Raw genomic sequence first — 27,661 nt, forward strand, 5'->3', positions numbered from 1 at the left:
CAAAAATAAAACCTCCAGAAATAAAACCTCGTGGGCTTTCCCCGGTTTCTCGCAAGGGACGCCGTAACCTGCTGCCTCCTCTGCGTGGTTTGCTGTTACCAGTCTTGGTTTGATTTCTGCTTGATGAACCTCAGAGATAAGTAGTATAAAAGCAGGAAGCTGCAAATGATACCAGTGAGGACGAGATAGCTTACGTAGAGAGGATGGGAGTCCAGGTCCAGAGCCTGAGTCACCTGTAACCATGCATAACATGAAATTAGGAATGGACTCAAAATTTTTATGCTGGATCTGTGAAGTGTGTTTTCCCCTGGCCCCTGCTGCCTTTTCCCTTGGCTTCCAGCCAGATGTTGCTTTCAGAGGGGTTTGATAAGTGGTTACAGCCATGCTGCATCTAGCATCTGTGGTATCTCAGAGGAATACACTTCAGCTGCTGAACAATTTCAGCAAGCACGTAGCTGGGGCTTGCATAGGAAATAGTTGCCCTTTATTCTTTTCATTTTTTTTTCTTTTTTTCTCTTCCACTGAAAACCAGGGATAGGAGGAGTGACTGCTGTAGGGACACATTTAAAATACACCAAGTATAACACAACTTCACGTATTGATTTAGTGCTTGTCAAATCTGAGGCCCGCAACATGTCCTTAAATATGATGGGCACATAAATAGCATTCTCATTAGTTATCAAATGTTTGTATCAATTTTTATTAGTGACTTACAAGTTTCCCTGGTATTTGAAATGTAGTATTTCCAACAGTTGTTTCATACATGTGGTTGGTGAACTGAATTTGCATCGTGCCTTGAAAAGTCCATCTGATAAAAGAGATTTTAGAAACCCAAAATGGAACTGGAAAAAAAAAAATTGGCAGAAAGAAATTGATACACATACACAAAACTTACTTGATACCTCAAAAACTGCTGTGTTGCTGCCAAATACAGCAGTTTTGTCTAATTTCTTGACAACAAGAGGCTGTAAACGTAACAGTTTCTTGGACAAAATGGCAGATATACTTTGTATTATTACATGGAGATGGAAAATTTGGAGAGAGTTAACATCCATAGCCATCAAACTCCCACTGTCAACTAAGTTTCACTGGAACTCAATCTTCATCTACTGGATATAATTCTTTTTACTGAAAAATTTAGCAACCATGTAAGAATTGAGCCTTTCACTAGTGCTTTTTTGACCAAACTGATTGCTACCTCATTTTCAGATGGAGAAACTGATGTAAAATGAATGATCTGACTCCACCGTCCCCGCCCCGCCCCCCCCCGGAAGATAATTGCAAAGGTAGGAATAAAGCTGAGTTTTCCTGCATGGGACACAGCCTCATAACGACCCGTCACTAATGAAAACCATCGATGTTTCAGTTTGGAGGAACGGTGGGAGCTTTGTCTTACCTGCCCAGAGGTTTTCCAGGCTTATCACAAAACCACCACTCAGGTAGAATGATGTGAAAAGGACGTTGCCGAAGAAGGCTGAGAGCTGTAATGTTGGCAGCAGTGCTGCCACCCAAAGTGCCATCGTGCGGGCACTGTACACAGCCAGCCACACCAAGAGGAAGTTCAGCAGGAAATGTTCTGGTTCAGGAATGAGGTTTGCCAGCCAGTAGATGGGAACCCCATAAATTATAACAAAAGCACAGTGCTCTGGGAGCTCCCCCAAAATCTGTTCAGGAAGAAGAAAAAAGAGAGGAAAAATAAGTTGAATGATAATCACAAAAGCATTTGAGATGTATCTCGATGTGATTATAGACTGTTTATTAAAACAACAGGAAATACTCCCTCAGAATGCAATCACCTCCCTGTTAGGTGTTGTCAGTGGCATGCAAAAACAATCCACAACAGAAACTGAAATCTTTGCTAGTTTTTTCTCTGGTTGTGACAATTCCTATAACTAATTGTTAAATTGAGAGGATTCTTGTTACAGCTTTGGCAGCTTCTAAGAATTTAAGACACTTTCCCTGAGAACCAGTGTGCTTAGTAACAGTAATGCTGTTACCAACTCATTGCAACCGTATCTTTTGTCCAAATCTGGTTGAACCTAGGGTGAGATCAAATTTGAGACAAATTTCGTTGTTGGTCACTTCCCTACTATGTCCCAAAGGCAGTCCAGTTAGTAACTACTTAACTTATTTTAAAACAAAAACATGCTGAGGATTTTCTCAAATATCTAAAGATATGTATTGAGAGTATTATGATTATTTCTTCCGAAGAGGGTTGCTACTATCCTCTAATACTAAGGTTGTAACAAATTACATCGATTTCTCTATGAATAATGTGCAATCTTTGTGACACAATGCAAAGAATATTTTTCTCTGGCAACCACTAATAAGCATTTAAAATCTTGTGCAGAAATGGAAACCTAAATTACAGATGCCATGGCAGGCAGAACTCATCTAACAGTGGCAACATCACAAAGAAGGAATTACTCTAAACCTTTGTGAAAATGAGAATGTAATTTTTTAAAAGTTCTAAATTTATTTCCAGAAACTCTGACTCTTTATGCACTGAATACAATTGTTTGTCTCTGACCAGTACATGCCCAAACAGCTCCTGGAAACATAACGGTTAGCATTTTGTCATTTCTGGTTTACCTTTGCTTTAGCATTTAATATGAATATTTTGTTTTGCAGATCAAGACATGTAATCAAACTTTCAAAGATGTTTCAGCAAATTACACATGCAGGTATGTAAAACTGTCTAAATCCTTAAATTTGAGTTTGAGATTTCTCAAATTTTGGCCCAACAACCCCTGAAAGATTCTTCTTTGGCTTTTCTGGGGTGGGATTTTGGCCATGACTTATGGCAATGGATCTAAAGTAGCGTGAGGTTTAATCCATTAATGCCAAGGAAGCAAGAACGATAGCATTAGCTGGCAGACACAAAAGAACAAAGTCTGATATGAATGCAGTCATTTATACAACAAGGCTTTGGTTTGTTTGTGGTTTTTAATGTTAAAGCCAGCTGTTTGTATTTCCTGGCAATGAAACCAATTACCTTAGCAAAGAAGTATGGGCTAACAGAGTACATTCCATCTTCCAAGTCATGATAAAGCATAGCTCTTTCTGAATGACCTGCAGGGTAGGAACAAACAGGTTGGTTTCATCCTAGGGTTGCATTAATAAGTATAATTTTTTCATTGATTTAGGAATTTTCTGATTTTGATTGCTTATAACATTTACAAGAAAACTGACACTTACATTTGGCAATAGCATCCAAAATCACTGTGAATGGGATTAGTGCACCTATCATGTACAACAGTGCTGTTGTGTCACGAATAGAGAGTCTGGTTTTGTCATGGCCATAGTACAAAAATCCAATTAATAATGACATGAGAAGGGCCTCAAATCCATGGATTAATAACGTCGAAAGGTCTCTGAAGTCATTGGAGACTTGACGACTAGGAAAACAGCAACATTGACCATAAGGTATAGTACTTACTAATGCCGGTTATATTCAGATATGTTGCCCCAAAAGCTCTGCTAAAATCAGTTTGTGGAACTTGCTGACTTTGAGTAGGACGGGAGTTGGGCTGTCTGTTTCTGTAAAGGATTTTACCAAATATATACCTAATACCTGTAGCGTACACTAAAAACAGCTGGTACTGGTAGTGATGTTCTACGCGTATTAAACCAGTTGATCGTATTTCTTTTGAGTACACACGCATGAGGCCCAAGTACAATACGCATCGATGCCCGCTATAATCAGTGAAGCCTCCTGGCTTCAAATCTGAGGCAGAGGTGGGGATGGCAATGCCTGAGCCAACCATGTGGCTGCCTGGGCTTGCTGACAGTTGATCACCACACTTTGGCATGGAGATTGGAATGGCAGTACCCAAAACTAGGCTGTATGTTCCTGAGCCTGGAGGCTCCTGCTGCTCCTTAGAGCCACTGGCTCCCAGCAATGTTAGCTGGAGGTGGCTGTGTCTGGAAGGAGCCCTGGGCCAGAAAGGTGGGGCTGTACATCTGGCTGCTGTCCTGCTCAGGGGGCTGGGGTGAGCCAGTACGGCAAAACCTCTGCTCTACGGCTTGCTGGGGCCTAGCGCTAGCTGTGCACTTTCAGCATGCGCTCAGTTCTCATTTTATGCTTCTTTCTTAGGCTTTAAATACAAATGGGCATGATACATAATTGTTTATGCTGAAGATAAGGTTACCTTAATAATATAGTGAACTGTTTTAAGACTCCTGGTAACTGATCACTTGAATGGTGAGGCATATTGATAGCCTCTTCTGAAGTTAAATGGGACCTGCTCAAAAGATGAGAAAAAAAAAAAATTAGCACAGGCTGTAGCTTTTATTCCAGATCTGCTGCATAACATTCTTGTCTTTACCTTTGCTTGTGGAATGTGGTTGCAACGTTGTCTCCTTCAGTGACTTTCCATAAGAAATCATCAAAATCTTTGACTTTTTCTAGGAACAAGTTGGCAAGAGTATTTGCTCTTTTTCGGCTTTCCATCTCCTTTTCTGTGGTCTGTTTATCAATACTGGTCAAATCAACTGCAAGATATTATTTGACATGAGTCCATATGATACAGATATAACTTTATGATGTGTATAGAATCAGCGATTTCATCATGAACAGACAGTATGACCTGTGTACATGCATTAAGCTACAGCAGTTAAAACTTTATCAGTTACTTTAGGTAATTAGAGAGGAACAGATTGTTAATGAGTATTTTGCCTTGGGAGATGTTTCTTATCTAGTCATTCAATGAATCACTGAGAGATTTCATAATTGCTCATTATAATATTGTAAACTACTATTTCAGAGTTTCCTAACTTTAATAGTGGCTTGAGATGGGTGCTGAGAACAAACAGTTTGAATTTCCTTCTTGGCATGTAGGCATTTACAATCTGGTGTGTGAATTTGACTTAAATCACATGTTTTTTTCTCCATCTGCAAAGTGATAGTTATTATCCTTTTTATTGTATCTTACAGAGGTGCAATAAACTTCACCCAATACTGAAAAAGCCCAAGCGGAATGTTATCTAAGGACAACATAGTAGCAGCAACACTAGTTGACTTGGCATTATTTTTTTACTTAACAATATAATTTATTTTTTTAATCTAAACAGTAGTATTTCCCATTGCTGACTTTCAGCATAGAGTGACAAAACTTGATGTTTTGCAGATACTTTCTGAGAAAACTATCACTAAGCGTTTTGTAACTCCTTGCATTGGGCTGATCATCTCTGTTCAGCCACTCTTCAGCAGGAGTCTATCAGAAATGAGTTGCAACCTGCCCTGCCTCATCCCTTCTGCCATCGTCTTGTTTCTCTATGAGACACAGCCAACATTTGTGTGTTTCCATCAGGTGCTCCTTCATGCTGTGGCATCCTCTATCATCCTGTCCCAATTCCACCTTCCTGCTGCCCATATTTCTCTTCTCTTCCTATGGGTACTGACTCTGTGCATACTGCTAAATTATCTTCCACCTCCCTTTCTCATCCCTCCCTGCCTCCATGTCATAGGTGTTTGTCTCTGTAACCATGGGCTGTAGCTACAAGTTTCCCCGGGACTGCCTTGCATTCTCCATTCCATACAGGGGTGCTGCAAGCCTTCTTCAGGGAGCTGCAAGCCTTCTTCAGGCTGCACGTGGCTGAGGACTGCTCTGAACCATGGTGGTGACAAAGGTCTTTCTGCAGAGCTTGAGACTGAGGTTAACTTCTGTTTATCTCTGCACAGCTGATACCAGGTGAAACTGCCTGCCACATAGGCACAGCCGAAGGTTACTCCAGAGCATTGCAGCTGGTGTCTGTACAAGGTTTCTGAGCCAATCTGAGTGCAAAGACCTAAGGGCTGGAACTGAACCAACCTCTGTGGTAAGAGATTCCTGCCATTAGGTTAACAGGTCCAGATTCCCTTCGCATGTTGCAAAAAACAGAAGAGCGATGGATTTGGAACCATGTAGTTAACTTTCTTTGAGTAGAGGAATAAAAGGATTGCTGTTCTGGGTTTGAGTTTTCTCCCTTCCAATGTACTCTGTTGGACAGCACTCCTCTTTCCCATTTACTGTTCCAGGTATGTATTATTCCTCACCCTGGGAAACTAGCTTCCTGTATTTCTTGATTTAGAAGTCAGAGAACTGGCTACAGAAAGCAATTGATCAGTTCATCCATGTGTTTCTCTGTGACAGGTAAAAGTTTTAACCAGCTAAAACATGGGAATATGTGTGTTAAACATACGAAGAGTTGCTACACCTGGCAGAGTTGGAAGGAGGATTATTTAAAATTGACTTTGTCCATACCCCTTTGTTTTGTTACATTTCCTGTACTGACAGATAAGGATCTTATTAAAACCTGAACTTGCTACAGTATTGATTTGAGACAGTTATAAGGCATTTCTAAGACAGTTATGGTCAATAAAAATCAACGTTAGCTAATACACTTATGAAAGTGAATGATTCCCAGTAACCTTTTTTTATGGCAGTGCTTGATACTAACCATAGAAATCTGCAGGATTGCTGTACCTTGGGCAGGGGTAGCCTAGTTCAGTGAAATACTGGACCATGTCTCTAGCTGTTCCAGAATAGACAGTGACTCCAGAAGTCATCAGCAGAACTAAATCAAACAGTTGAAAGATATCTGACCGGGGCTGATGAAGTGAAAGAAGAACTAATCTGTTTCCTCTGGCCAGTCTGGATAATGTTATCACGAGGTTATGTGCAGTAAAACTGTCCAGTCCAGATGTGGGTTCATCAAGTATGAGTATTCCTGCCAAAGACAATAAGTTCAGCTGTGGAAAGCAGCATGTTTGATTTGGAAAATATGTTCTAAGTGAAATGGTGCTAGTGCATGAAATCTCACTGATATATTCCTTTTTTTTTTTTTTTTAAAAGTCCAAAGTATATTTCATACCAACATCACATAATATTCAACAATGGCAATTTCTTCCTCTATCTTACTGAACATGATGACCAAGAGTAATTATTTTAAATCCTATCTTGCTACCATTGGAAAAAACTTTTTTTTTTAAATTTTATTTACATTGGGATGCAGATTTAGGTTCCTTATTAAATTTACATTTTACTCTGCAGTTTTTGCACTTTGCTTGTACAAATATCAGGTACACGAATATTAATCAATACAATAGTATTAGTTTTGTACCATGCCTACTGAAATATTTTAACCTAAATGCTCGATATTTAAACCTCTTGCATTATTCATGTGTAAATACTCACACAGTATTTATTTAGATAGCTCCTTCTCCCAACCTGCGCTCTATTTTGCATGTGTTCGCATGTACGTATGAAGAGATATGTACATGTTTGGATTTTTTTTGCTGGCTTGTTTTGCAATTGGTTGTTACAAACTTGAAAGGGTTTTATTATTTTATGTTGTTTGTGTTATGATGGAACTTTATGGCCTCAATCAGTACAAGGCAATGTCTGTACACAGACACGGTTTCTGTGCTGAGGGGTATAATGCATGTTTGAAATGGAAAGAAAGCTTTACTTATTTTTCCTAGAGCTACTTATTTTTTTACTTCAGTACCAGTACGTTTAATCCTGAGCATCACTTCTTACAGAAAAAGACTTCTGCTTGCCCCATAATTACAAAAATGTAACTTTATACAAGCAAAAAATTCTCAGATCTGTTTCCCAGTGGAAGACATGATGGGAAATCTCACTCAACAAGAGGCTCAGCCACGTTTATTAGTGCTGCTGATGTATGTAAGAGCAGATAGGTGATTCACTCCTGCAAAATCAGCTGCGGATTTAGCCTCATGTTTTGCTTCTGCTGAAGACAGTGGACAATTCTAGTTCACCTGTGGCACTAGCCAGCTGCATCAGTGAGTTGCATAAGACCACAATGACTGACTATACAGCCAAGAAAATGACCTCCCCTGTTAATATCGCACATGTAAATGGGCTGGGTTGGAGGAAAGGAAAACAAACCTGATGTTATAATAGGCCAGCAGCCTTCCAAAGTAACTTGTGGCATGTGGTCAGATAAAAACCAAACCTCATACTGATACGTACAAACCAGAGCGCTGCTGTGAGGGTGACTTCAGGCAACTTTCAGTAGTCTGTGTGATGGTGGTTTTAGAGGGTGGTGGGGAAGGCTCCCAGGGAGGCTCTGCCTGGCTCTGTCACCGCTTTTCCATTTGCAAAGGTGACAGCAGCAAAAGTGGACTGGCCACTGAAGCACTCCATTTACAGAATTTTTACCGTAATAATTACAGTATTATCTGTGATCAGCACTGATTCTAATTTAAGCAAATGGACCAGCACCTAGTCACTGTGTCTAACTCTTCCGTGAAAGCTCCTGTCTTCCTTTACTGCCCCATTTCCCCCAGTGGTCTGTGGTGAGCACAAGGAAGGTGTCAGCATTTCGCTCACCTGGGTTCCAGAGCAGCTGCACACCGATGCTCACTCTCCGCCTCTCGCCTCCCGAAATGCCGCGGAGGTACTCGTTCCCTACCCTTGTGTTTGCACACTGACGTAAGCGTAGTTCTGCTATAACATCTTCTACCTGGGGAGATCCGAAGGGTAACAAAGATAAAGCAAGAGTGTACTTGCACATTCGTGCATAGATAATGCTGAAAATATGATTGATGCGGTTAAAATTCATCTGGATATTTCAGCGCTGATGAAGAGACACTTGAAAACAAATCTTGATTTTAGAGATAACATTAAAAAGGCTCAGCGATCAGCAATTTAGTTCTTCTTTCAGCCTCTCTAATGCTTTCTCTAGATTGTCATTTTTTATAAGCTTTGGAACAATTGCTGGTTTCTATCTTGAAAGAAGAAAAAGGTTTATAATTCATAATCTACATAAAAAAATGCCAGATTAGCTGTTCTGACTCCAAACACACAGGATCTCATGGATAATTCCTGTCAGACACATTTTTGACAACTTTATTTTTTCCCAACAGCTTAATTACCCTTTTTTTCCTTTGTGAGTCTGAAAAAAACTTTGGAAGGCGCAGTTTGGCAACGAACAATAGTGTTTCTCTGACAGTCAGGTGGGGGAGCAGTCGGTCATCCTGCCGCACATGTGCTATGCATTTCTTAACAAGCTGGGGTGTGCTGGGTTTGTTATTGATCGTGATTTGACCGGACTTGATTTTGCCTCCATGATCTCGGCAGGTTATCACATCAAGCAAGGATGTCTTTCCACCAGCTAGAAAAAATCAAAATTGAAAATTAAATTAATTTCTAAGGGATCATTTTTGAAAAGTGATTTAGTCACAGACAGAGGATAGAAGTTTTTGTTCCTTAATGTCTTTTCCCCAACCCTTCCTGAAGCTTTTCTAAGGCCACAGAGACAGAATGGTCTTGAAATATAAGCTCATGTTCAGGCAATCTCTTTCCTCTCCAATGGAGCACGTGGCTTTAACCTTTGTCATTTCTCAGCAGAATCGGGTAGCTGGGCGTTGAGGATAGCTCCATGAACTCAAGAAGCACAGTCTCTTTGTCCTCTTGTTACCTCTCTTTCACTTTTGAAACACAGGTGAAAGGTGGTGATTCATGATGGCTGCAAGGCTGGCACCTAAACATTCAGCAAGAGCTTGCTTTGTGGAGGGAATTGTGAATTCAGAAACAGTAGCTGGAACAGTTGAATGACTAAGGCACTGAATGATTACACAGACAATAAGAATCTTAATCATGATTGAAATAAAAAATAATTGTGACTTAAATAAGACAAAAAGTCATTTAAATAATTAAGAAAAGCTGGCTCATACTCAGAGGTAAGAAAAGTAAAACAATGAAAACAACACCTGATTTGGAATTAAACAGCAAATGAAATTTTCCTTTTTGCTGTATGATACTGTATGTAAACACGAAGAGCTCTCTTATTATGATTAGATGTCATTTATTTCTAGTCTCCCTGTTGAAAGATTAACTCCACACTTGTTTTTTAATATATACATTTTAAAAAAGAAACCCATCCATCTGTAAACCACATATTGCTCTATTTAAGAGTGACATATTGATTGCCATTGACAATGTGAAACCCATCAGCAGTTTAATCCATTTTACTAAGGCATTTGATGAAATAGATGATAAACAGCTTTTAAAAATAGTTTGACTAGTTTGCTGAAAGGGGTTTATGCTCAGTGTATGTTACCTTACAAAGGTGCTATATCTATAACTCAGTATGTTATTTCATCGCAAGCTTTGTCTTTTATTATTGAGAGAATCTCTAAACTACAGCTTGAAGGATATGTACTAAGAAAAAAATCCCATGGCAATGGGGAAGAAAAACCTCTTTTGTAGAAATAAAGTTAAAACTTCTTTGGCAAATATGCCTTGTCTTTGAGAGAGAGCATCTTCACTGAATCACTGAGCTAACCTGATGTAAGAGTCTAGTGAAGACACAGCATGGGGGTTTTTACCTCCAAAGTATGGGTACTTTTTACTTGAGTTTAACAGGTCATGTGTCTTTTTCTTATCCCTCTAGATGAGCTTAGTATCAGCTAACCACCTGGGGTAAAGGCCATCTATCCATCCTCACCCTGGAGATGACTGAACCAGTCCCACCAGAAAATGAAAGAAGAAAAAAAAAAGAAGTTGTAAGAAAGCAGAGACCCATTTTAAAGCCAAACAGAAGAGGAATCGTTTTTTCTTTGTAAGTTTCTCTTAATTAATCCAAATGCAATATTTTATTCTGTTAGAATTGTTTCAGTCTGATGGGAATTGCCACCTATGGCTATGCAAGTTGCCACTGGTTGATCTTAGGGGGTCATTTGTCTGCTGTGTTACTGGGTAAGGTCTGCAATTGGCCTGTTCTGAATCTGAGCCATGAAGCTCATTCATGTCCAGCAGAGCTGGGACTGCAGGCCACAGTTATAACAATACCCCACTACACCTCTGGAAACAAATAGCAGATGGATACAAGTCATAACAACATTGGTTTTAAACATAAATTTAATTCCCCCCCAGTATCATTCTTTGTTTCCTCATACATTTTAAAGAATGTATTTGTGACATATTTCCAATAGTTGTTTCTCAACTAGATTTTGCCATTCAAAAGATCGCAAAGTATTGATCTTGACTGTGTATGTTTTATCTGAGAGTTGGTTAAATCATGAAATTTGGTTGCTCTTACCAGTGCTTCCTATAATAGCTAGCATCTGACCACTCTGAACTTTTAAATTCAGATTCTGGATTATTGACACGTGAGAACGGGGATCCGACTTCCAGGTCCATGGCATTTTCATCTGCATGAGGTTTTCATACCAGGGAATCTGGGATGCCATGTTAACCTAACAAAGAAAGAAACAAGTCCCTTCAATTCGAACAATAAACTATTTAGCAATAAATATCTTCAAAGTTATGATGTCACAAGCAGAAAATATTCAAAAATAATTTTGTTAATCTTCAGAAACATATGGAAGACAGTTCTTTTACAGCCAAGTATGGTTTTCATGCTTTGCTTCTTACTCAGTTAATCACTAAAGCTATCTCTGTCCTCAATTCCTTTGGTAATTTATTGCTATTGTAAATTTTAAATGTTTATAAATTTTAATATAAGTTGAAATTACGCTAAACCGAAATTGTGAAATCTACTTTAGATGCCATGGTGGCACAAAGGGAGATGAAAACTTTCACTGGTTCCCTGAAATCCTCTCTTTGTCTCCTTCCACATACTCATTCCTGTCAGCAAGGGCTCCCACTATCCTAGCTAGACAGAAAGTCCCTCTGCCCCAGCCATCAGAGGAATAATTTGGCTCAAGATTGAGAAAAACCAGAGAGCAGAAACAGGCCTCTTTTTGAGTCCTATTCCCTAGCTTTGCTAGATACATTTACAATGGAGGGTTTAGCCTGCTGTCAATATTGCAGTCAAGACCATGATTCAGCTTACAAAGCTTCTGTGTATTTGACTGTGCAACAGTCATGTGAACTCAGTGTTGTGAACTTCAACTTTGTTTGGCTTTTAAAATGGTTTGCATATAGAAACAAGCATTGCTGAATATGCACCCTGCTGAAGGGAAGTATAAAAAGTACAACTTTTACCTGGTAGTTGAGTTCTTTGACCTCAAGAATGTTCGATTTTCCGCTGTATGTGAAATACAGACTGTTATCTTCTTCAGAGCAAAAAATAGTATCCTGGGCTTTGGTCTGGAAAAGTTATTAGGTTCATTACAATAGTTAATTACAATACTTAAAGTGCTGTTAAAATTTGAGTTCAGAAAAGGCGAAGCACAAAGGGAAATATGTTTTATGGGATATAACAGTATTGTTGATGAGTTACTGTAGTGCAAAAGTCCGAAGGGTTGAAATGAGTTATCTGTTAATCAGTGTGAAACGTACTTTGTTCTAGCGACATGTGTGAAGGCCAAACATGCTGTGCTATGCTCTTCTATTTGTCTTCAGTTTAAATGGGATCACTTTCAAAATAGAGATAAATTTCATGCCACTATAGAGCGATTGGTCTCTATTTCTATTCTTGAGGAAAAAAATGTACTGCTTCAGCAATGTTAGTCTACTGGATCAAAATGGTGCATATTGAAATTTCTAAGTTATGGCAGCTAAGAATTAAGGTTCACTGGAAGTGTATTCATTATTGAACTCCATGGGGACTTGTTAACTTGGAGTCTTTATGAACAAATAGCTGTGTAACCATGAGTACAGTCTCTTTTTCTCCTCTTTTATCTTTTAAATTCACAGTTTGTCAATTGGAATTTGATGTTCTGAGATATGAATGAAAATAAGAGTCTCTACATGGCTTGGTTAACTTTTTGCATATAGCTGCAATTAAGAAGTCTTTGCTGAAGCAGTGTCCTGGTTTTGGCTGGGGTAGAGTTAATTTTCTTCCTAGTAGCTGGTATAGTGCTGGGTTTTGGATTTAGGATGGGAATAATGTTGATAACCCACTGATGTTTTAGTTGTTGGTGAGTAGTGCTTACACTAAGTCAGGGACTTTTCGGCTTCTCATACCCTGCCAGCAGGAAGGCTGGAGATGCACAAGCTGGGAGGGGGCACAGCTGGGACAGCTGACCCCAAATGACCTATATGATGTCATGCTTAATATATAACTGGGGGGAGTTGGCTGGGTAGAGTATTGCTGCTCAGGGATGGGCTGGGCATTGGTCAGCAGGTGGTGAGCAACTGCATTGTGCATCACCTGGTTTGCATATTCTGTTATTATTATTTTGTATTATTTTCTTCTCTTTTGCTGTCCTATTAAACTGTCTTTATCTCAACCCACAAGTTTTACTTTTTTTCCTCAATTCTTTCCCCCATCCCACTGTGGGGGGGCAGTAAGCAAACAGTTGTGTGGTGTTTAGGTGCCTGCCAGGTTAAACCACAATAGGCAGCTTTCTGGCTTTGGGTTTAATTCTGTGTGCATGCCTGTAGTTTTTACTCCAGACAGCCATATCTCTCCCAGAGTCTTGTGCTCTTCCTACAAGCCAAAGACTCATTTCCAAGCCAAGGCAAACGTATCAGTTCCCTGTGTAGTGGACTCTATCCATGCCTGTGGTATCTTTGGCAGATGGTGACCACAATCTTTGTGCGCACCTCCTACCCTCACAGCAAATCAGGCTGATTAATCTTTTCAGTCTAGATACACAGTGGAAAGCAGCATGACACCAAGCAGCCTGAAAAGCCACGTTAAAGCCCTCCATGCTCCCTACACCACTAAAGCACTCTCTGCTCTTGCTTACATTGAATAGAATTTAAAAAAAACCAGGTGGTCCCCAGCAAATGTGGGAAGCCAGTTTTAGAGCCTGAAGGCGTGTCCTGGGAAAGCCAGTCCAGGCCACGCTCAGGGGCTTTCTGCTCTGTCCATGTGTTTGAAGATCCCCTCCCTCGGCCCTACCACTGTGGCATTGGCTTGTGTGGCACCAGCCTTGTCCCCAGTGTGTTCTTGTGGGGGCGAGGACGCTTTCTGCTCCCCGTTTCAGAGCTGGAGGAGGTAAGGGCTCACTGCCTACAACAGCCCGGTCGGCAAGCTGGCCACTCGCCTCACCCAGCTCCAGGCAAGCGCTGTAGCTGTAGAATGGCTGAGCCCATCAGGTCCCTCCCTGCTCCCCACAGGTCTCACTCACCGGCAAGCCGTCGAGTGCAACCTGGCTCCAGCCAGCACCATCCAGAGAGACATTTTCAGGGGCTTCCTTCATGTTGGCAGTGGAAGGTCTTGCTCCCTGTGGTGATTTGACTATCGGCTCTTTGAAAGCCGTGGAATCCTCCTCTTGGTTTTGAGCTCAGCCCTTTCCAGGCGCCTTCACCGCAGCACCACTTCTCCTGGCGTGCTGCGTCTCTGCAGCTGGCATGACCCCGTGGATAGGGAAATATTCCCCTCCTCTGGGACAGTAACAGCTCGGGCTAAAGGTACATCAGATAGCGGCTTCAGCTAATCGCCTATCAGTTGTTCTCAGGAAAAAGAAAGAACTGAGAGCCCCTCTATTTTCTTTTAGGCACTTCCCCAGTTGGCGAGCGCTTGGGGCAGCAACCTGCTCGGACCCGGGGACAGTGGGAAGCTGCCCCTGCCCAGTGCCGGGGGAGGCATTGTGGTGGCGGCAGCATCGGGCACCTGGCCAGCAGCGTGAGGGAGGAGGGAGCCTGTGGGCCCCAGCATCGGAGGATGTCGGGCAGAGGGTTTCCCACCTGGGAGAGGAGCAGCAGCATCGGGCAGACAGGCAAGGCGAAGGCCACAGCGCAGCCCTCTGACAGCATCAGTGTCCGGGGCGTCTCCTACATTGTCAGGTAGGGCTGGGAAGGCGGCATGGCAGGCACCTGCCCGCCAGGAACTGCTCTGACCCCAGGGACTGAGGGGAGAGGGGCTGGGACCGGTGGGCTCTGAGTTCGGCCCAGTAAAGAAGGAGGGGTGTTGCCAGGCTGCCTGCCTCATGGCGCTGGGCCACCCGCCACAGGGGCAGAGTACGCGGCTTGAGGGAGGCAGAAGCAGTCCATCCTCTGGAGGGGTCACTAATTCTTCTTCATATGTCTCTGAAAGAGATGCTTTAGAGGAGTTTTCTGAAGATATTGTGCCATTTCCCACTGCATTTCTTACTGCTGCCAGAAGATAACATGAGGCCCTAAGAAAATGATCAGGTGGATTAATGGCTGGCAAACATCGTCAACAAATAAAGCCTCGGTTCAAGTTTCCTCTTTTGGTTGTAGTCCAAAAGCCTCCCAGCAGTCATTCTGAAAAATCTGTTCAGACTCTGTTTTATCTTCCAGATAATGGTGAAGTTAAAAAGTTAAAGCTGAGCGTTGGCAGGAAAGATTTTTTTTTTTTTCCCCCCCTCCTCAACATTTTAAAATTCTTGCAGGGTCCATCCCACGTGAAGTAGAGTAGCTGTAAACCATTCACATATTTATGCAACATTTTTAAATCTTCTCTATTTCATCTTTTTTGATGTTTGTTTTCCAAGAGAACGTGTTGGCCCATGGTGGAATGTTTCTTTATATCATAAAAAATGGACCCGACAAATACTTAAAGATGTTTCATTTCACATAGAAAGTGGACAGATTATGGGAATTTTAGGAAATTCTGGTAAGTTGTTCCAGTACTTTAAAAGAAATAAGATTGGAGTTAATACCAGTGATTTCTAAAATGGTATAAATGTGACTGAGGTCTGTGTTTTAAATAATGAAATTGCAGCTGCTTTTAACCCCTGCTTTGTAAAAACTGGGTGCTTGGTTTTCAGACTTCATTCTTCTGTCATCTATCGAACAAGTGTAACTTCAATAAAAGATAAGGTTACTTCTAGACCCAATTGTTTCACCATGAAGTGTGAATTTGAATGAATTAAATGCTAGTTTACACACATTTTAGGTGTTCTATTTATTTCCCCTTAACTAGCTGCATTTTCAGGACCTATTATTTTAATGTTATTGAGAAAAAAACCCCTTTATTCTTTTCATACTTCTCCATCCAAGCGAGGCTACTGCTTTTGAAATCATAAAATCCATCTCATCACATGATTAATTTCTTTTGTTTGAAAGGATCTGGGAAAACAACACTTCTGGATGCAATATCAGGAAGACTGGGACATGAAGAAAACTTCTTTGGTGAAGTTTATGTGAATGGGCGTCAGCTGAAGAAAGAACAGTTTAGAGATTGCTTCTCTTATGTGCCACAGGTTGATTTCTACATTTATTTTTGTGCGCTGTGCTTCCTCTCATGTAAAGAAAGTAAAGTTGCTAGTGTAATGGAGGAATGTAATCTGACTGTGATTTTACTAGTAAATTTGGTACAAAGAGGTTAATAAATTGTATGAATGAATGGAAGTTGTGCAAGCACAGCAAGATCTTAATTACTACAGGACTAACTGTTTCTTCCTCTTCACTTTTTTTCCCAGAGTGACACTTTGTTAAGCTTCCTTACCATAGAAGAGTCTCTGACCTACACTGCTTTACTAACTCTTCAGAAATGCTCCAACAGCTTCATCAAAAAGAAGGTCTGTATTTTATCGTCTTCCACCAGAAGGGCAGACATGATGTCATGTAATGCTTTCACCAGCAGTATTTTCCATCCATGGCTGTATTTTACATTTATAAGGTTTTGTAATTGTCATTCTGCAAATGGGGAGAAATCCTCCCGCTGAGGAGTGGGATGCAAGCTCTCTGGTCCTCCCCACCTCTGCAAGGGGCTTGTGCTGACACCCCAGGGAATTGCTGGGACAAACCTCTCCTGCCCAAAGCTGCAGCGATTGCTGCTGCAGGAGATGCTACTATTGGTATTGAGGTGAACTCCCCCTCCCCAGTTCCCTGGGGGGTTTAGGGCCATGTGTGCTGGCAAGCCTCATGGACAGTAGAGGTGACTTTGACACTACTCTGGCTCCTGTAGGATGTCTCTCACTAACCAGCACAGCTCTGAAAAGCACTGGTCTAATAAGCCTCCTACAAACCATTTTTTTGATAAAATAAGTGTGGTTTAGATCTATTAAAGGACACTTTTTGCCCTCTGTTGAGAGTGAAGATTGGATATTCCTGGCCAAAGGCTCTTGGTCTCTGCCTTCTCTCGTCACCTGTCTTCCACTCAGTATTTTATACTTCCCCAGAATTGATGTGCCTTTCTGCTTCCTTATTTTGGAAGCCAGACCAGCACATTACGCTTCATACCTTAACTTCTAGTCCCACCTCTGAACTCTTCAGCTCTTAATGTTAACTGAAACCAAAATTCTAATGATTTCAGAATAAAGGACAATAAAAATTAAAAAATAATAATTGAAATAATACATTAAAAATAATAAAATAGAAGTGAGGCCATATACCTTCCAACTAGGATGGATGCAAGCAGCATACTGGGAAAGCTGTAGCTTAAAATTGTGTCATTTTTTCTTTAATTTTTTTCATTTTACACACAGGTATCTGAGTTGGACTGTGTTTAGTCTTTCTAAATTGTAATTATTTTACAGGTAGATGCAGTTATGGCTGAGCTGAGTCTTAGCCACATTGCTGACAAAATAATTGGAAGCCGTATTTTTGTAGGAATTTCTGGGGGTGAGAGGCGTCGTGTTTCAATTGCAGCCCAGCTATTACAAGATCCCAGTAAGTACCACTGCATGGATTTTCAAAATAAAACAAAGCCTTGTCACTTTACGCTCCCACCATGGACCTCCATAAACCACTTTAAAATACAAAAGCATTTATATTCTGTAATTCAGCAAAAGCTTTTCTAGTAATGACAGAAAAGGATGAGCAGTAACTCAGGTCTGCCATTAATCTATTAGTTGATCTTGGAAAATAGACAATTTTAAAATCTTTAGGGACTGAACATAGGTTTAGACTTGCATTTATCCATTTTAAGTCTTTCTGGGCTTGTCCTTCCCATGTATGAAATGTTGGTTGTGGCACATTAATTTATAGTTTTTTGAGCACATTGGGGCCATACATATGCAAGTGTTGAGCCTTGGAGCGAAGTAGCTGCCATTGAACCATGTACGTGTGAGCACCTTGTACGTTCCAGAGCCAAAAAAAGGTAGTCAACACATGAGATTTGCTCATTTGGAAAAGACATAAACAAAACAGAGTAAATGCTCAGAAGTACAATAGCCCTCGTGTTTCATTGCCCTTGATAAGAAACCAGATATTGATGAATACCACACTTCTATATGTGATTGTAGATTTACTGTAAAGAAAAAATAAATCAGATGAATGAAAGTCAAAGCAGAGTAACTAGAAGTAACTAGTAACTAGCCATGGGAAACAGCACTGTAGATTTTGTCAGTTTTGAGACTGTTTCTTAAAGGTGCCACAATCCTACAGAGTGAATGTATAGCAAGCATTTATTGGATTCTGGAGTCCTCGTAGAGGTGCAGGTGTGCTAGGACTGCATACCGGGCAGGAAGGAGCATTTCAATAGCGAAGTGAGGTACCGTGTGTTACTGGCGACTCCTGGAGAGTTCATTGGGTGTAGTTACTGCTCAGTAAGGTCACTAAACTCTATAGTAAACGCTATAGTAATACTGTGTAGATAAACCTATAGAGAAAGCTCTCCTCCCCCCTTATCCTGATCAGGGTTGAACTGCCCTCCTCTGTGCTATGTCTCATCTCTGTAAAAATAGTGGATTTGACTAACTTTTATCCTTCCATGTGCAATAAAATCTTGAAGAAAATGCAGTAAAAAACCCTGCTTCTCTCATCTATGGAATTATATATGCTGTATTTGAACAACTCTTAATTTGTTCATAACAAATTCTCTGTGTATATACAGATTTCATTCAGATTATAACTTCTAGCTAATTATGTCAGTTCTATTTACAATTGTATACATGATGAAATTTATTGTTCTTAGAAGCAGATATATACGTCAAATCTATTTTGGTAATTTTCAGATTTCACCTGAACTTAGGAAAAAATGATTATGCTCTGATCCTGCAGTAGTTTTTTATGTCCTTATTCCTAATCATTGAAACTCAACCACTGAAGTTAACTAAAACTGAAAAATTACATCATGGCAATATCTATGCATACTCTGCTTTACATGTGAAACTTCGCATGTAGAGTAATTTCTATACTATTTGCCAAATTAGCTTCAAAGGCAGAAGCTATAACATTTGCTCCCCTTTTATTTGAGTTTCAATGCTCCTTCTTGTCATTTCACAGAGGTCATGCTCCTTGATGAACCAACAACAGGGCTGGATTGCCTGACTGCTAACCAGATTGTCTCGCTGCTCTCAGAGCTTGCACACAGAGACAGGATTGTGATTATTACAATTCATCAGCCTCGCTCAGAACTCTTCAGGGTAAATAATATCTACTTACTATTTGCTTTTTTTTACCACGCTTTTTAGTACCTCCATTCTTTTCAGGATAAAAGTACAAGCTCCAGTATAGCTGCCTTCAAAGACTCTCTTCTTTCCTCCCTGCATAAATACAGGTTTGTCTTGACCTTTACAGCTATGGCCTTCTGTCAGTCACCGGGCACTTTGGGACACGTACTGCCTGGTGAAAATAGTATGCACACTGGCTGTGTGCCTAACCTTTGTGTTATGCAGCTACCCAAATCAAACCAACTGGGAGACGCCATGTAAATCCCCCATGTATGCAGGCACTGTAAAAACTAGCACTTTATTTATCTTTACATATTCATATTTCAGTAACACTTGCATCTTGAGACAGATAAAGCTGTGATTTGGAAAGGGAAAAAAAAAAATCTTCATTTTTCCTCTTTGTGTCAAGTGATGTGGATACACCTTGGTCATGCGGTGTATGACCTTGCAGGGCTTGTGCTGGGGAGAGCATTTCTCCCTTCCCATTACTGTTTTGCACTTTGCTCCTCTGACACATCCACCACACAGCATGTGAATGCAAGGCACCTCTTCCCTGGCTGACTGAATTGAGTCTAAGTGGTCATGAAGCCAGAGGGGAGTGACAGTGGTTTTCTGGACTGAAAGCAGTCCTGGTGCCTTGGGAATATGGATTGATGCATAGCTGGTGGGAACCCTACCCTGGCAAATCTTCACCTGAACAGCAGGGCTGTTAAAGTCCTTAAGCACTTCAGGATAATCTTCCCAACAATTTGGGGATTTTACACACTGGGGCTATTAAACGCCAAAGGAGGTCAGTCAGTAAGTGAGGGTGCATTAGAAGTGAAGTCAGAAGTCCACAACTCCCATTTCTGTTTGTGGATTACCTCTATATGCTGCTGTCTCTGACAGTTTTGAGAATCGCTAGTTTTAAGAGCTTACAATTGTGTCATCTTGCATAACTGCTGAGAGGTGCAATAGAAAGGACAAACTTCCTTTGACAGAAATGAACTAAGGAAGTTTGAATGTGTCAAAACTATTTTTTTCCTGTCAAAGCAGTTTTATTACCAAGACAGTAGTTGTACTCAAGAATTAATGTGCTGCTTCTCAGTATGTATTGCTAATATATTAATTTGGTCCCCACAGTTATTTGACAAAATAGCTATCATGAGCTTTGGAGAAATGGTTTTCTGTGGGAACCCTATGGAAATGATCACATTTTTTAGCAACTGCGGCTATTCTTGTCCTGAGCAATCAAATCCTTTTGACTTCTATGGTAAGTTTGTCTAAGTTGTTTTGGTAAAAATATGGGTTTCCTTTAGACAAACAAGTTGTTTTTTTCCCCAACTTAAGTTTTTCCAGACATAGAAACATGTTTGAATTCTTCCCCAACTTTGTAATTATTCTCAGCTCAGAGAAGAGAGAGGGCTGGGCCCATGAAATCTCCACTGACTCCATAAAGCAGCAAAAGTTTGCAGCAGGACTGAAACACAGCAGAAAAGAGTAAACTACCAATAAAAAAAGGAATCTTGGCTTCATGAAACCAGTGGATTCCTAATGGCTTCTCCCTATGGCTGTCCAGTGGATGTTGGAAAATCAATTTCATTCCCAAACCATTGAAAGTCCCATGCTCTTACGGACTTTTGTGATGCCAAGCAACTGAAGACAGTTGTTGCCTGAAGGGAAGGATGTAGAATAAATACAGGATGACCGAGGCATCAATTTTCAGAGATTCACAATTTGAGGTTTCAGAAAGTTTGGGGAGCTGCTAGTACGTGGGTGAGCTAGTGGAGCAGAACATATGGATGCTTCAGGAGACAATGACAGCAAGCTGTTGGCAAAAGCTGAAGAGTACTGTTTTTCTGATTCAGGATGAAAAAACGTGTCAGCATGAGATTTTGGAAATGAAGCTTGGCTTCATTGCAGAGCGTCTGTGTAGCTGATCCATGTGGACACATGTTAGAAGAACATGTGTATGTGTTTGTGTGTGTATATGTACATACATATGTGTGTGTATGTCTATTTAACTATCTTTTTTAATCTAGTATGTGGACTGATTTCTGATGATACTAGCTGAGCGTTAACCAGGGAATTTGACCAGTCCAAAAAGCTGTATTCAGAAACATGGCACATTCAGAGGAGGCAGTGTTTTTCTATTGTCTAGATGGCATCCTAAACTCAGAGAGAAGAGAGGATGGTTGTTGACATGAAGCTGGAATGGGATGAAGCTGAAAATACTGGTGTGACAGTGAGGATAATTTTGCCTTCATGAATTTGAATAGTCTTGAAAAGCATAGATGATTTGAGATTTAGACCCACTTTTAAAAAAGCCTGGTAAAGAGAGTACTGCATTCTTCAAATGTCAACCTTTGAATGTGACAAGAAAAGGAAAAAATACAGTTTAGAGCAAAGAATCATCAGAGTATTTAGTCTTTGGAAAATTGGTAGTTTATATTTTTTGTGTGATTTAATGACGTGAATCAAGGGACAGATTCTGATATCGTTTACACCAACAGTACAGGAAAATAGATTCTATGTATTGAGTGTGGATTATATTATTGAAATGTCACATGTATTTATAAAAAACGTACAAATGCATAGTAGGCATTAGCTATTTGGTCTAGTGACTAGTCAGTGTTAGCATTTTTAAAAACAGCTTCTTGCCATTTAGTTTGTGTGTGACTTCCAGCAAGTCACACTGGCCAAGTTTTAAAAAGCATGTCTGCATTTTAGATGTTCATATTTACAAGAGTGATGACATCAGTTTGGGTATGTTTACCATTAAAGACAATTCTGCTGGATTCCAGCTTTCAGAACACCAGGAAAGTATTCATAAGCTTAATTCAGGTTTTGAGGACAGATTAAGAATCTTGGACAAGGGCTCCTTCTCCGTTGTTCAATTTATATTTTGAAGATGGGCATAATACTGGAAAACTGAAGTCTAAGGATGACAGAAACCTTAAGAATAAATAACTGATAAAGACATCTTAGCAGATGTAGAAGAGAAATATAAAAATTTGTAAGAACAGCTGTTCCTGAGAACAACAATGTAGTTTTTGAAACCTTAGATAATTCATTGCTATTAGGGAAAAAGGAAATTTCTAATGCATTTTAGCACTATTGCTAAATCTGTATGACTTGTACAAATAGCAAATGCAAAGTTCCCATCTGCCAATCAAAGAAATGCTGGTGTCAGGAATAGGTAAAGTTGGATTTATTAGAAAGGAATGTTAACTCTGTGAAGTATTTACCTTTCGTGAGTTCCGCAACATAATATTTTCTTCAGCTTGGGTTGAGCCTGCTAGGGGAATTGGCCTGCTGAACATCCTCTGACTTCACGTTCAAACAGAACTATGTGTGAGGAGGAGGTGGGTGAAACCCAGTGCAACAATGCAGTGACAGCTCAAGTAGAGAAGAGCAGTGTCTCTGCAGCATGAGCTCAGATTAACTGAAAAATAAAGCTCCATGGTTATGGAGGAGCAGGCAGAGGACAAGGGGGAATCAGGGAGCCTGGCAGTGTGCGCTTGCAGCCCAGAAAGCCAACTGTGTCCTGGGCTGCATCAAAAGAAGGGTGGTCAAGGGAGGTGATCCTGCCCCTCTGCTCTGGTGAGACCCCACCTGGAGTACTGCATCCAGCTCTGGGGGCCCCAGTACAGGAGAGACATGGAGCTGTTGGAGAGAGTCTGGAGGAGGCCCACGAAGCTGATCAGAGGGCTGGAGCACCTCTCCTGTGGGGACAGGCTGAGAGAGTTGGGGTTGTTCAGCCTGGAGAAAAGAAGGCTCTGAGGAAAGCCCTAACCTGGTCTAGTGGAGGGTGTCCCTGCCCATGGCAGGGGGGTTGGAACTAGATGGTCTTTGAGATCCCTTCCAACCCAAACCGTTCTGTGATTCTGTGATTCTTTGCAGATTTTGGGATAGAGACGAGGAAAGGTCAGTTGCAAGTGGGGAAGAGGCATGAAGGGAAAGTGATGTGTGTATATGTAGTAAAGACTTTGTAAATTTACAGTGGATCTGACATCTGTGGACACCCGAAGCAAGGAACGTGAACTCGAAACCTACAGTAGGGTTCAGGTAATTGTATCAGCCTACAAAAACTCGGAGATCTTTAGCAAAGTACTGGCAGCCATTGAAAGAACAAAGTGTATGAAAGAGCTGCCACCAATACCATTCAAAAACAGAGAGTCACCCAGTGCCTTTTACAAATTATGGATTCTTTTACGGTAAGATTTTATTTTCTTTCCCCTTTTTAAAAGAAAAATCTTTTTTCCGATCCACTAATCTTTTGGGGTTTTCCCCCCTATATATATATATGCACTTCCTTGGTTATTTTGATCTACCATTGTACTTGTCTCTGTCTTTTTTAATATATTACCTTTTTGTGGACACTATGTGTGTAAGATTTGTTAAAAGCTAAATACCCTACCAGCATGTGGTCAGTCATAGCTAACAAGTACATTGTTATTGTTTTGTTTCATTATCAGGAGGACAACAAGAAACTTCTCGAGAGATAAGATGGGCATCATCATGCGTCTCCTCCAGAATTTGTTATTTGGCTTGTTTGTAGCATTTTTCCTTCTTAGACTAAGGAATGACCTGGTAAAAGGAGCAGTGCAGGATCGCGTGGGGCTTGTCTACCAGTGCGTGAGTGCCCCCCCCTACACAGGGATGCTGAATGCTGTTGCTCTTTGTGAGTTTCCATCCTCTATTATGTGCAGCAGCAAGTATTGCTGACACTATAAATAGAAAAAAATCTATTTTGGGGATAGTCATTTAAAGGATCTTAACAGTTTTAGGTAACGTCAGAAGCGTGAAATTCAAAGGCGAAGCAACAGCAAGCTTCACACCACAGAAAAAGATTAGCCCATCAGAGGGGTTCCAGGTTCACTGCACTTAATGAGGGAATATGCCCTGATCCTTGCCTCTCCCTTTTCAGCTGGCCTGTGTATGCAGGCTTTATTTTGAGCTGTGCAACAGCCCTTAACTTTCCTGCATGTCGCATTATAAAGGCAGGACGAAGTCTAGGTCTGTGGCTAACATCTTACATGAGATCAAAACCAAAGACATGGAAAGGATGGAAGTACAAAACAGCTTTGACAGCAATTGAGGATAATTAGATTTAAGAGTATTATGTGATGACTTCATTTTTCTTACAGGGTGTTTCTCTTACAGCTGCCATACTAAGACCAACGGTAGTTTCTATTTACAGCCCTAAAAACTGTTCTGCTCATGTCGGGAACATACACTGCTGTTATCACCTTGAGATCAGAGCACCTCAAGAAATTATCCAGCGACAGCAGTTTTTTCATGTTTTTTAATTTATATCTGCAAAAAGAGAACTTTCCTGCATGCTGCCTAGTCAGACCTCTTTCATTAAGCTTTCTGACTTTTGCAATCTGCAGGGAATGTGTTTTGCGTTTATAGCGGGGAAAAAGTGATCAGACTGGTTTAGACAGAATGTTTCTGATATATTCTCAAAGTTGTCTCTGCGCTTCAGATCATTTTTGCTAGCAACAAGCCTCAGTCTCTTTATTCAACGGTGATTTAATTTCTTTCTTATATATTTAATCCAGTCCCACCTTTACGTGCTATCAGTGACCAAGAAAGTAAAGATGGCTTGTATAAGAAATGGCAAATGCTTTTAGCTTATATAGTACATTTCCTGCCCTTCAGTGTCATCAGCGTGGCAATTTTCAGCACCTTTATATACTGGTAAGCACTCGTACCATCTATTGGGTTGTTACTTTCTTTTTGTTACCAATTTCAATTCCCATGTCAGCAAAAGGCCTCCTGGTGTGGCTTCCTGCTATCGTCTCTCAGAATGATTACAGGGAAAGCTCACGGAAAGATGACACAATTTTAGCCCTTCTGTTTCAGGCAGTGCCAAGACTTGGTGCAAATTTCTAATAAGAGGTGCTAAATAAGATCAGGGATTTGAGTGGCACATAAGAACCTGCCAGTCTTGCCAAGGATCTGTTCAGCACTGCCATGGTATTTGCAGGAAGGCTTTTTACTTCTGGTAGGTCAAACTTTGCATGCACATATGCGCGCACCACACACACACACACACACAAAGAGGTGATGTTAAAACACTGCGTAAGAAAGACTGGCAAAATCAGTTCTCTAGGTAACTTGGGAAGTTCTAATGGGCCTGGGACATTTATCATTCTTGTGTCATACCAAAACTGGGAACTGTTATTTCACATTAGATTTAGAAAGATAGGAAATAAGAGGTGGAAAAAACGTAATTGAGGAAGACAACAGTAGGTACGTGACAGTAAGAGCTTATTTCCTGGGATGTTTGGGGTTTAGCTACAGCATATGGAAGTGGTGAGACCTGGTCCCGTTTCTTCCATTCTCCAGTGAAAGGCACAAAGGTGGATTTCTGGTAGTGGGAGAAAGGGTTTGATTGTAAAGCTTGCTTTTTTCCCCCTACTAGATTAATTTCCTCGCATCATTGTGAAATCATACCTCAGAATGGAGTGATTAAACATGTCATCTGTTGATTGCATTATCTATCATATAGGTCTGCTCTCCTTCATTTCTGTTCCATTGATTTCTCACCTTCAACAGAATCCATGGCTGCTTATGTAAGCCAACAGCAAACTAATAAGGACCGATTTCTATCCTTCAATCTTTTTCTGTTTTGGTTTGTTTGGGGGTTTTTTTGTTTGTTTTCCTAATTATGAAAGGAGAGGTGTGTAGTGCACAAAAGTTAATTCTTGTTTTCGTGTGACGATTGATAGTAAAGTTGCAATCAGATGGCAGTCTACAGTAAAATGTGCACAAATTAATAGGAGGCTTGGTTTGTGTCCTGGATGCACATTCTCTGGTTAGCTGTTGAGAAACTATAAATGGATAGGCCCTTGTAAAAGATATAAAATGCAGGAGCTATTCTGCCATAGCTGTGCACGTTAGTGCTCTTACTCTGCAGTAAGATGCTCTCGGGCAGTTTGAAAATGGATGAAGTAAAACTGCACCAAATCACTTGGACTACTGAATAAGAACTTCTGCACAGAGAGCTAGTCTGCCATGGGAATTTTGCAGTAGCTGTTTTCCCATCTAGAAAAACTTGGGCAAAAAGATCACTGTTTTCTACCTCCTCCTGGTCTGTAGTTGGTAATGAGAGGAAGTGCTCAGCATCTACTTAATTCTTTCCATTTGGGATCTCAGTAACTGTCAGCTGCCCGGTGAAAAGATAAAAGATCCAAGGCAGAGATTTCTGCTCCTCCAGATGTGAGGACTTGCATGCATGGCTTGGCTTTTTGCAGTTTGGTGCTGCTATTAAAAGAAGCAGTTTTGTTCAAGCAAGGCCACCTTTTTCTGTGCACCCTTTGCTACCCGGGCTTTTATTTCTGCAAGCTGTCAGTGCTGCCTGCTTCAGGCAGTGCTCCCTGAGAAGTGCTTTTTCACAGACAAGCAGAAATTACTCTTCTTCCCACTAAGCGTTGAGAGGATGCACTGTGCTCACCAGAGCCCTTCTGTTTCTGCCTGCTAGTGAGCTGGTTGCTGTGAAGGCACCCCTTCGGAAAGCACCTTTTCAATGAGGGAAGGTTTGTGGACTGCCTGAAGATCGCGAGCCACCGTTTGTCATGCACACTCCTTAACAAACAGGAAATTCCTATGGGCAGAGACTTTGCCCTTGTGCTTTGGTAGCTTCAAACACAATCAACAATAAAGAGTGTGGTTCCAGTTAATGGATAATATTTACTGATATTAGTCTCTGCATATCTTTGCTATCTTGTGGTTGTTTGGAAGCTATCAGGGATTGTCAGTGATTTCACCTTAGACCACTTAGGGCAAGCAGTTTCTCTATGAAATTTTGAAGATTGTATCTGTGCAGGGCTAAACTGTCCTGGATGGGCTAACTTTTGGAGAGGCTTTGATAGCCTCTGGTGTGTGCTCTTACAAGCCATCTCTCTCAGAGTTTGTGTTTGTAGCGTCAGACAGTTTGGGTCACACAGACCCAAACTCACCTGATGAGACACAAGACAGCTCTGGCCAAGAGCAAATACAGCCACTTTTGCAATCAAGTAAATGTACTCTGTTTATGCAATTTTTTCTAGCTAAAGATAACCTCTGGGAAATGTTCTGACAGTTTGCATTATCCTACCATTCTATTGCTGTAATACAGTCTCTTCTGAGTTGGTTGGGTTTGGGGGTTTTTCCTCTTCTCTTTTAGGTTCTTCTCTTTCTATTCCTATCCCAGATTTACTAGTCTGTATCTACATAGCCCTGTGTAAAGTTTTAGAACGCTTCAGAGAAAGTGATACTTTTTCGCTAGTTTCTTCTGCACCAATCTGTGATTAAGGGTTGTTAAACACCTGGTAGCTCGGTGAATGTTTAATGCTCAAAGAGTCAATTTTCAGCCATCTATTTATAATAGAGATTATTTTGGTATTCCATGCAAAAAATGCTACAGGAAACTGTAAGAAAATTAATACCTCTATTTTAAGACTATGTTCAAACATGGTGGATTTAAAAAAAAAAAAAGGCATAGGCCTTTGCAATTAAAAA

The 27,661-nt window shown here is 40.7% G+C and overlaps 2 protein-coding genes across 2 annotated transcripts in view; one reads left to right on the forward strand and one right to left on the reverse strand.

Moving 5' to 3' along the window:
- ABCG8 (ATP binding cassette subfamily G member 8) lies at positions 1–14,177 on the reverse strand. The gene is made up of 13 exons (XM_054819746.1): positions 13,997–14,177; positions 11,961–12,065; positions 11,053–11,209; positions 8,885–9,123; positions 8,340–8,472; positions 6,442–6,711; positions 4,329–4,494; positions 4,152–4,244; positions 3,199–3,398; positions 2,996–3,072; positions 1,397–1,664; positions 715–842; positions 1–233 (listed from the first exon to the last, which is right to left on the reverse strand). The coding sequence occupies exons 1-13, from the start codon at positions 14,066–14,068 to the stop codon at positions 96–98; spliced, it is 2,046 nt and encodes a 681-aa protein (XP_054675721.1). The 5' UTR covers positions 14,069–14,177; the 3' UTR covers positions 1–95.
- Positions 13,799–27,661, forward strand: part of ABCG5 (ATP binding cassette subfamily G member 5) — an 18,827-nt gene continuing 4,964 nt past the window's right edge. The window contains exons 1-11 of the mRNA XM_054819747.1: positions 13,799–13,863; positions 14,366–14,654; positions 15,326–15,447; positions 15,900–16,036; positions 16,256–16,354; positions 17,315–17,447; positions 19,005–19,144; positions 20,294–20,423; positions 23,154–23,367; positions 23,629–23,834; positions 24,718–24,856. Of these exons, the coding sequence (XP_054675722.1) occupies positions 14,533–14,654; positions 15,326–15,447; positions 15,900–16,036; positions 16,256–16,354; positions 17,315–17,447; positions 19,005–19,144; positions 20,294–20,423; positions 23,154–23,367; positions 23,629–23,834; positions 24,718–24,856 (1,442 nt within the window). The 5' untranslated portion in view covers positions 13,799–13,863; positions 14,366–14,532. The remainder of the gene's footprint in view (positions 13,864–14,365; positions 14,655–15,325; positions 15,448–15,899; positions 16,037–16,255; positions 16,355–17,314; positions 17,448–19,004; positions 19,145–20,293; positions 20,424–23,153; positions 23,368–23,628; positions 23,835–24,717; positions 24,857–27,661) is intronic.

The sequence above is a fragment of the Grus americana genome, chromosome 3 (assembly GCF_028858705.1).
Source record: "Grus americana isolate bGruAme1 chromosome 3, bGruAme1.mat, whole genome shotgun sequence".
In the NCBI taxonomy this organism is placed as follows: Eukaryota; Metazoa; Chordata; class Aves; order Gruiformes; family Gruidae; genus Grus; species Grus americana.

Bases quoted from the DNA above. Each gene is read 5' to 3' on its own strand.
- ABCG8 (XM_054819746.1), bottom strand. From the start codon at position 14,068: ATGAAGGAAGCCCCTGAAAATGTCTCTCTGGATGGTGCTGGCTGGAGC. The intron at 8,473-8,884 runs GTAATTAAGCTG...GGATCTCCCCAG, and splicing joins ACTCACAAAGGAAAAAAAGG to GTAGAAGATGTTATAGCAGA. The intron at 4,495-6,441 runs GTTAGTATCAAG...AATATCTTGCAG, and splicing joins CAATCCTGCAGATTTCTATG to TTGATTTGACCAGTATTGAT.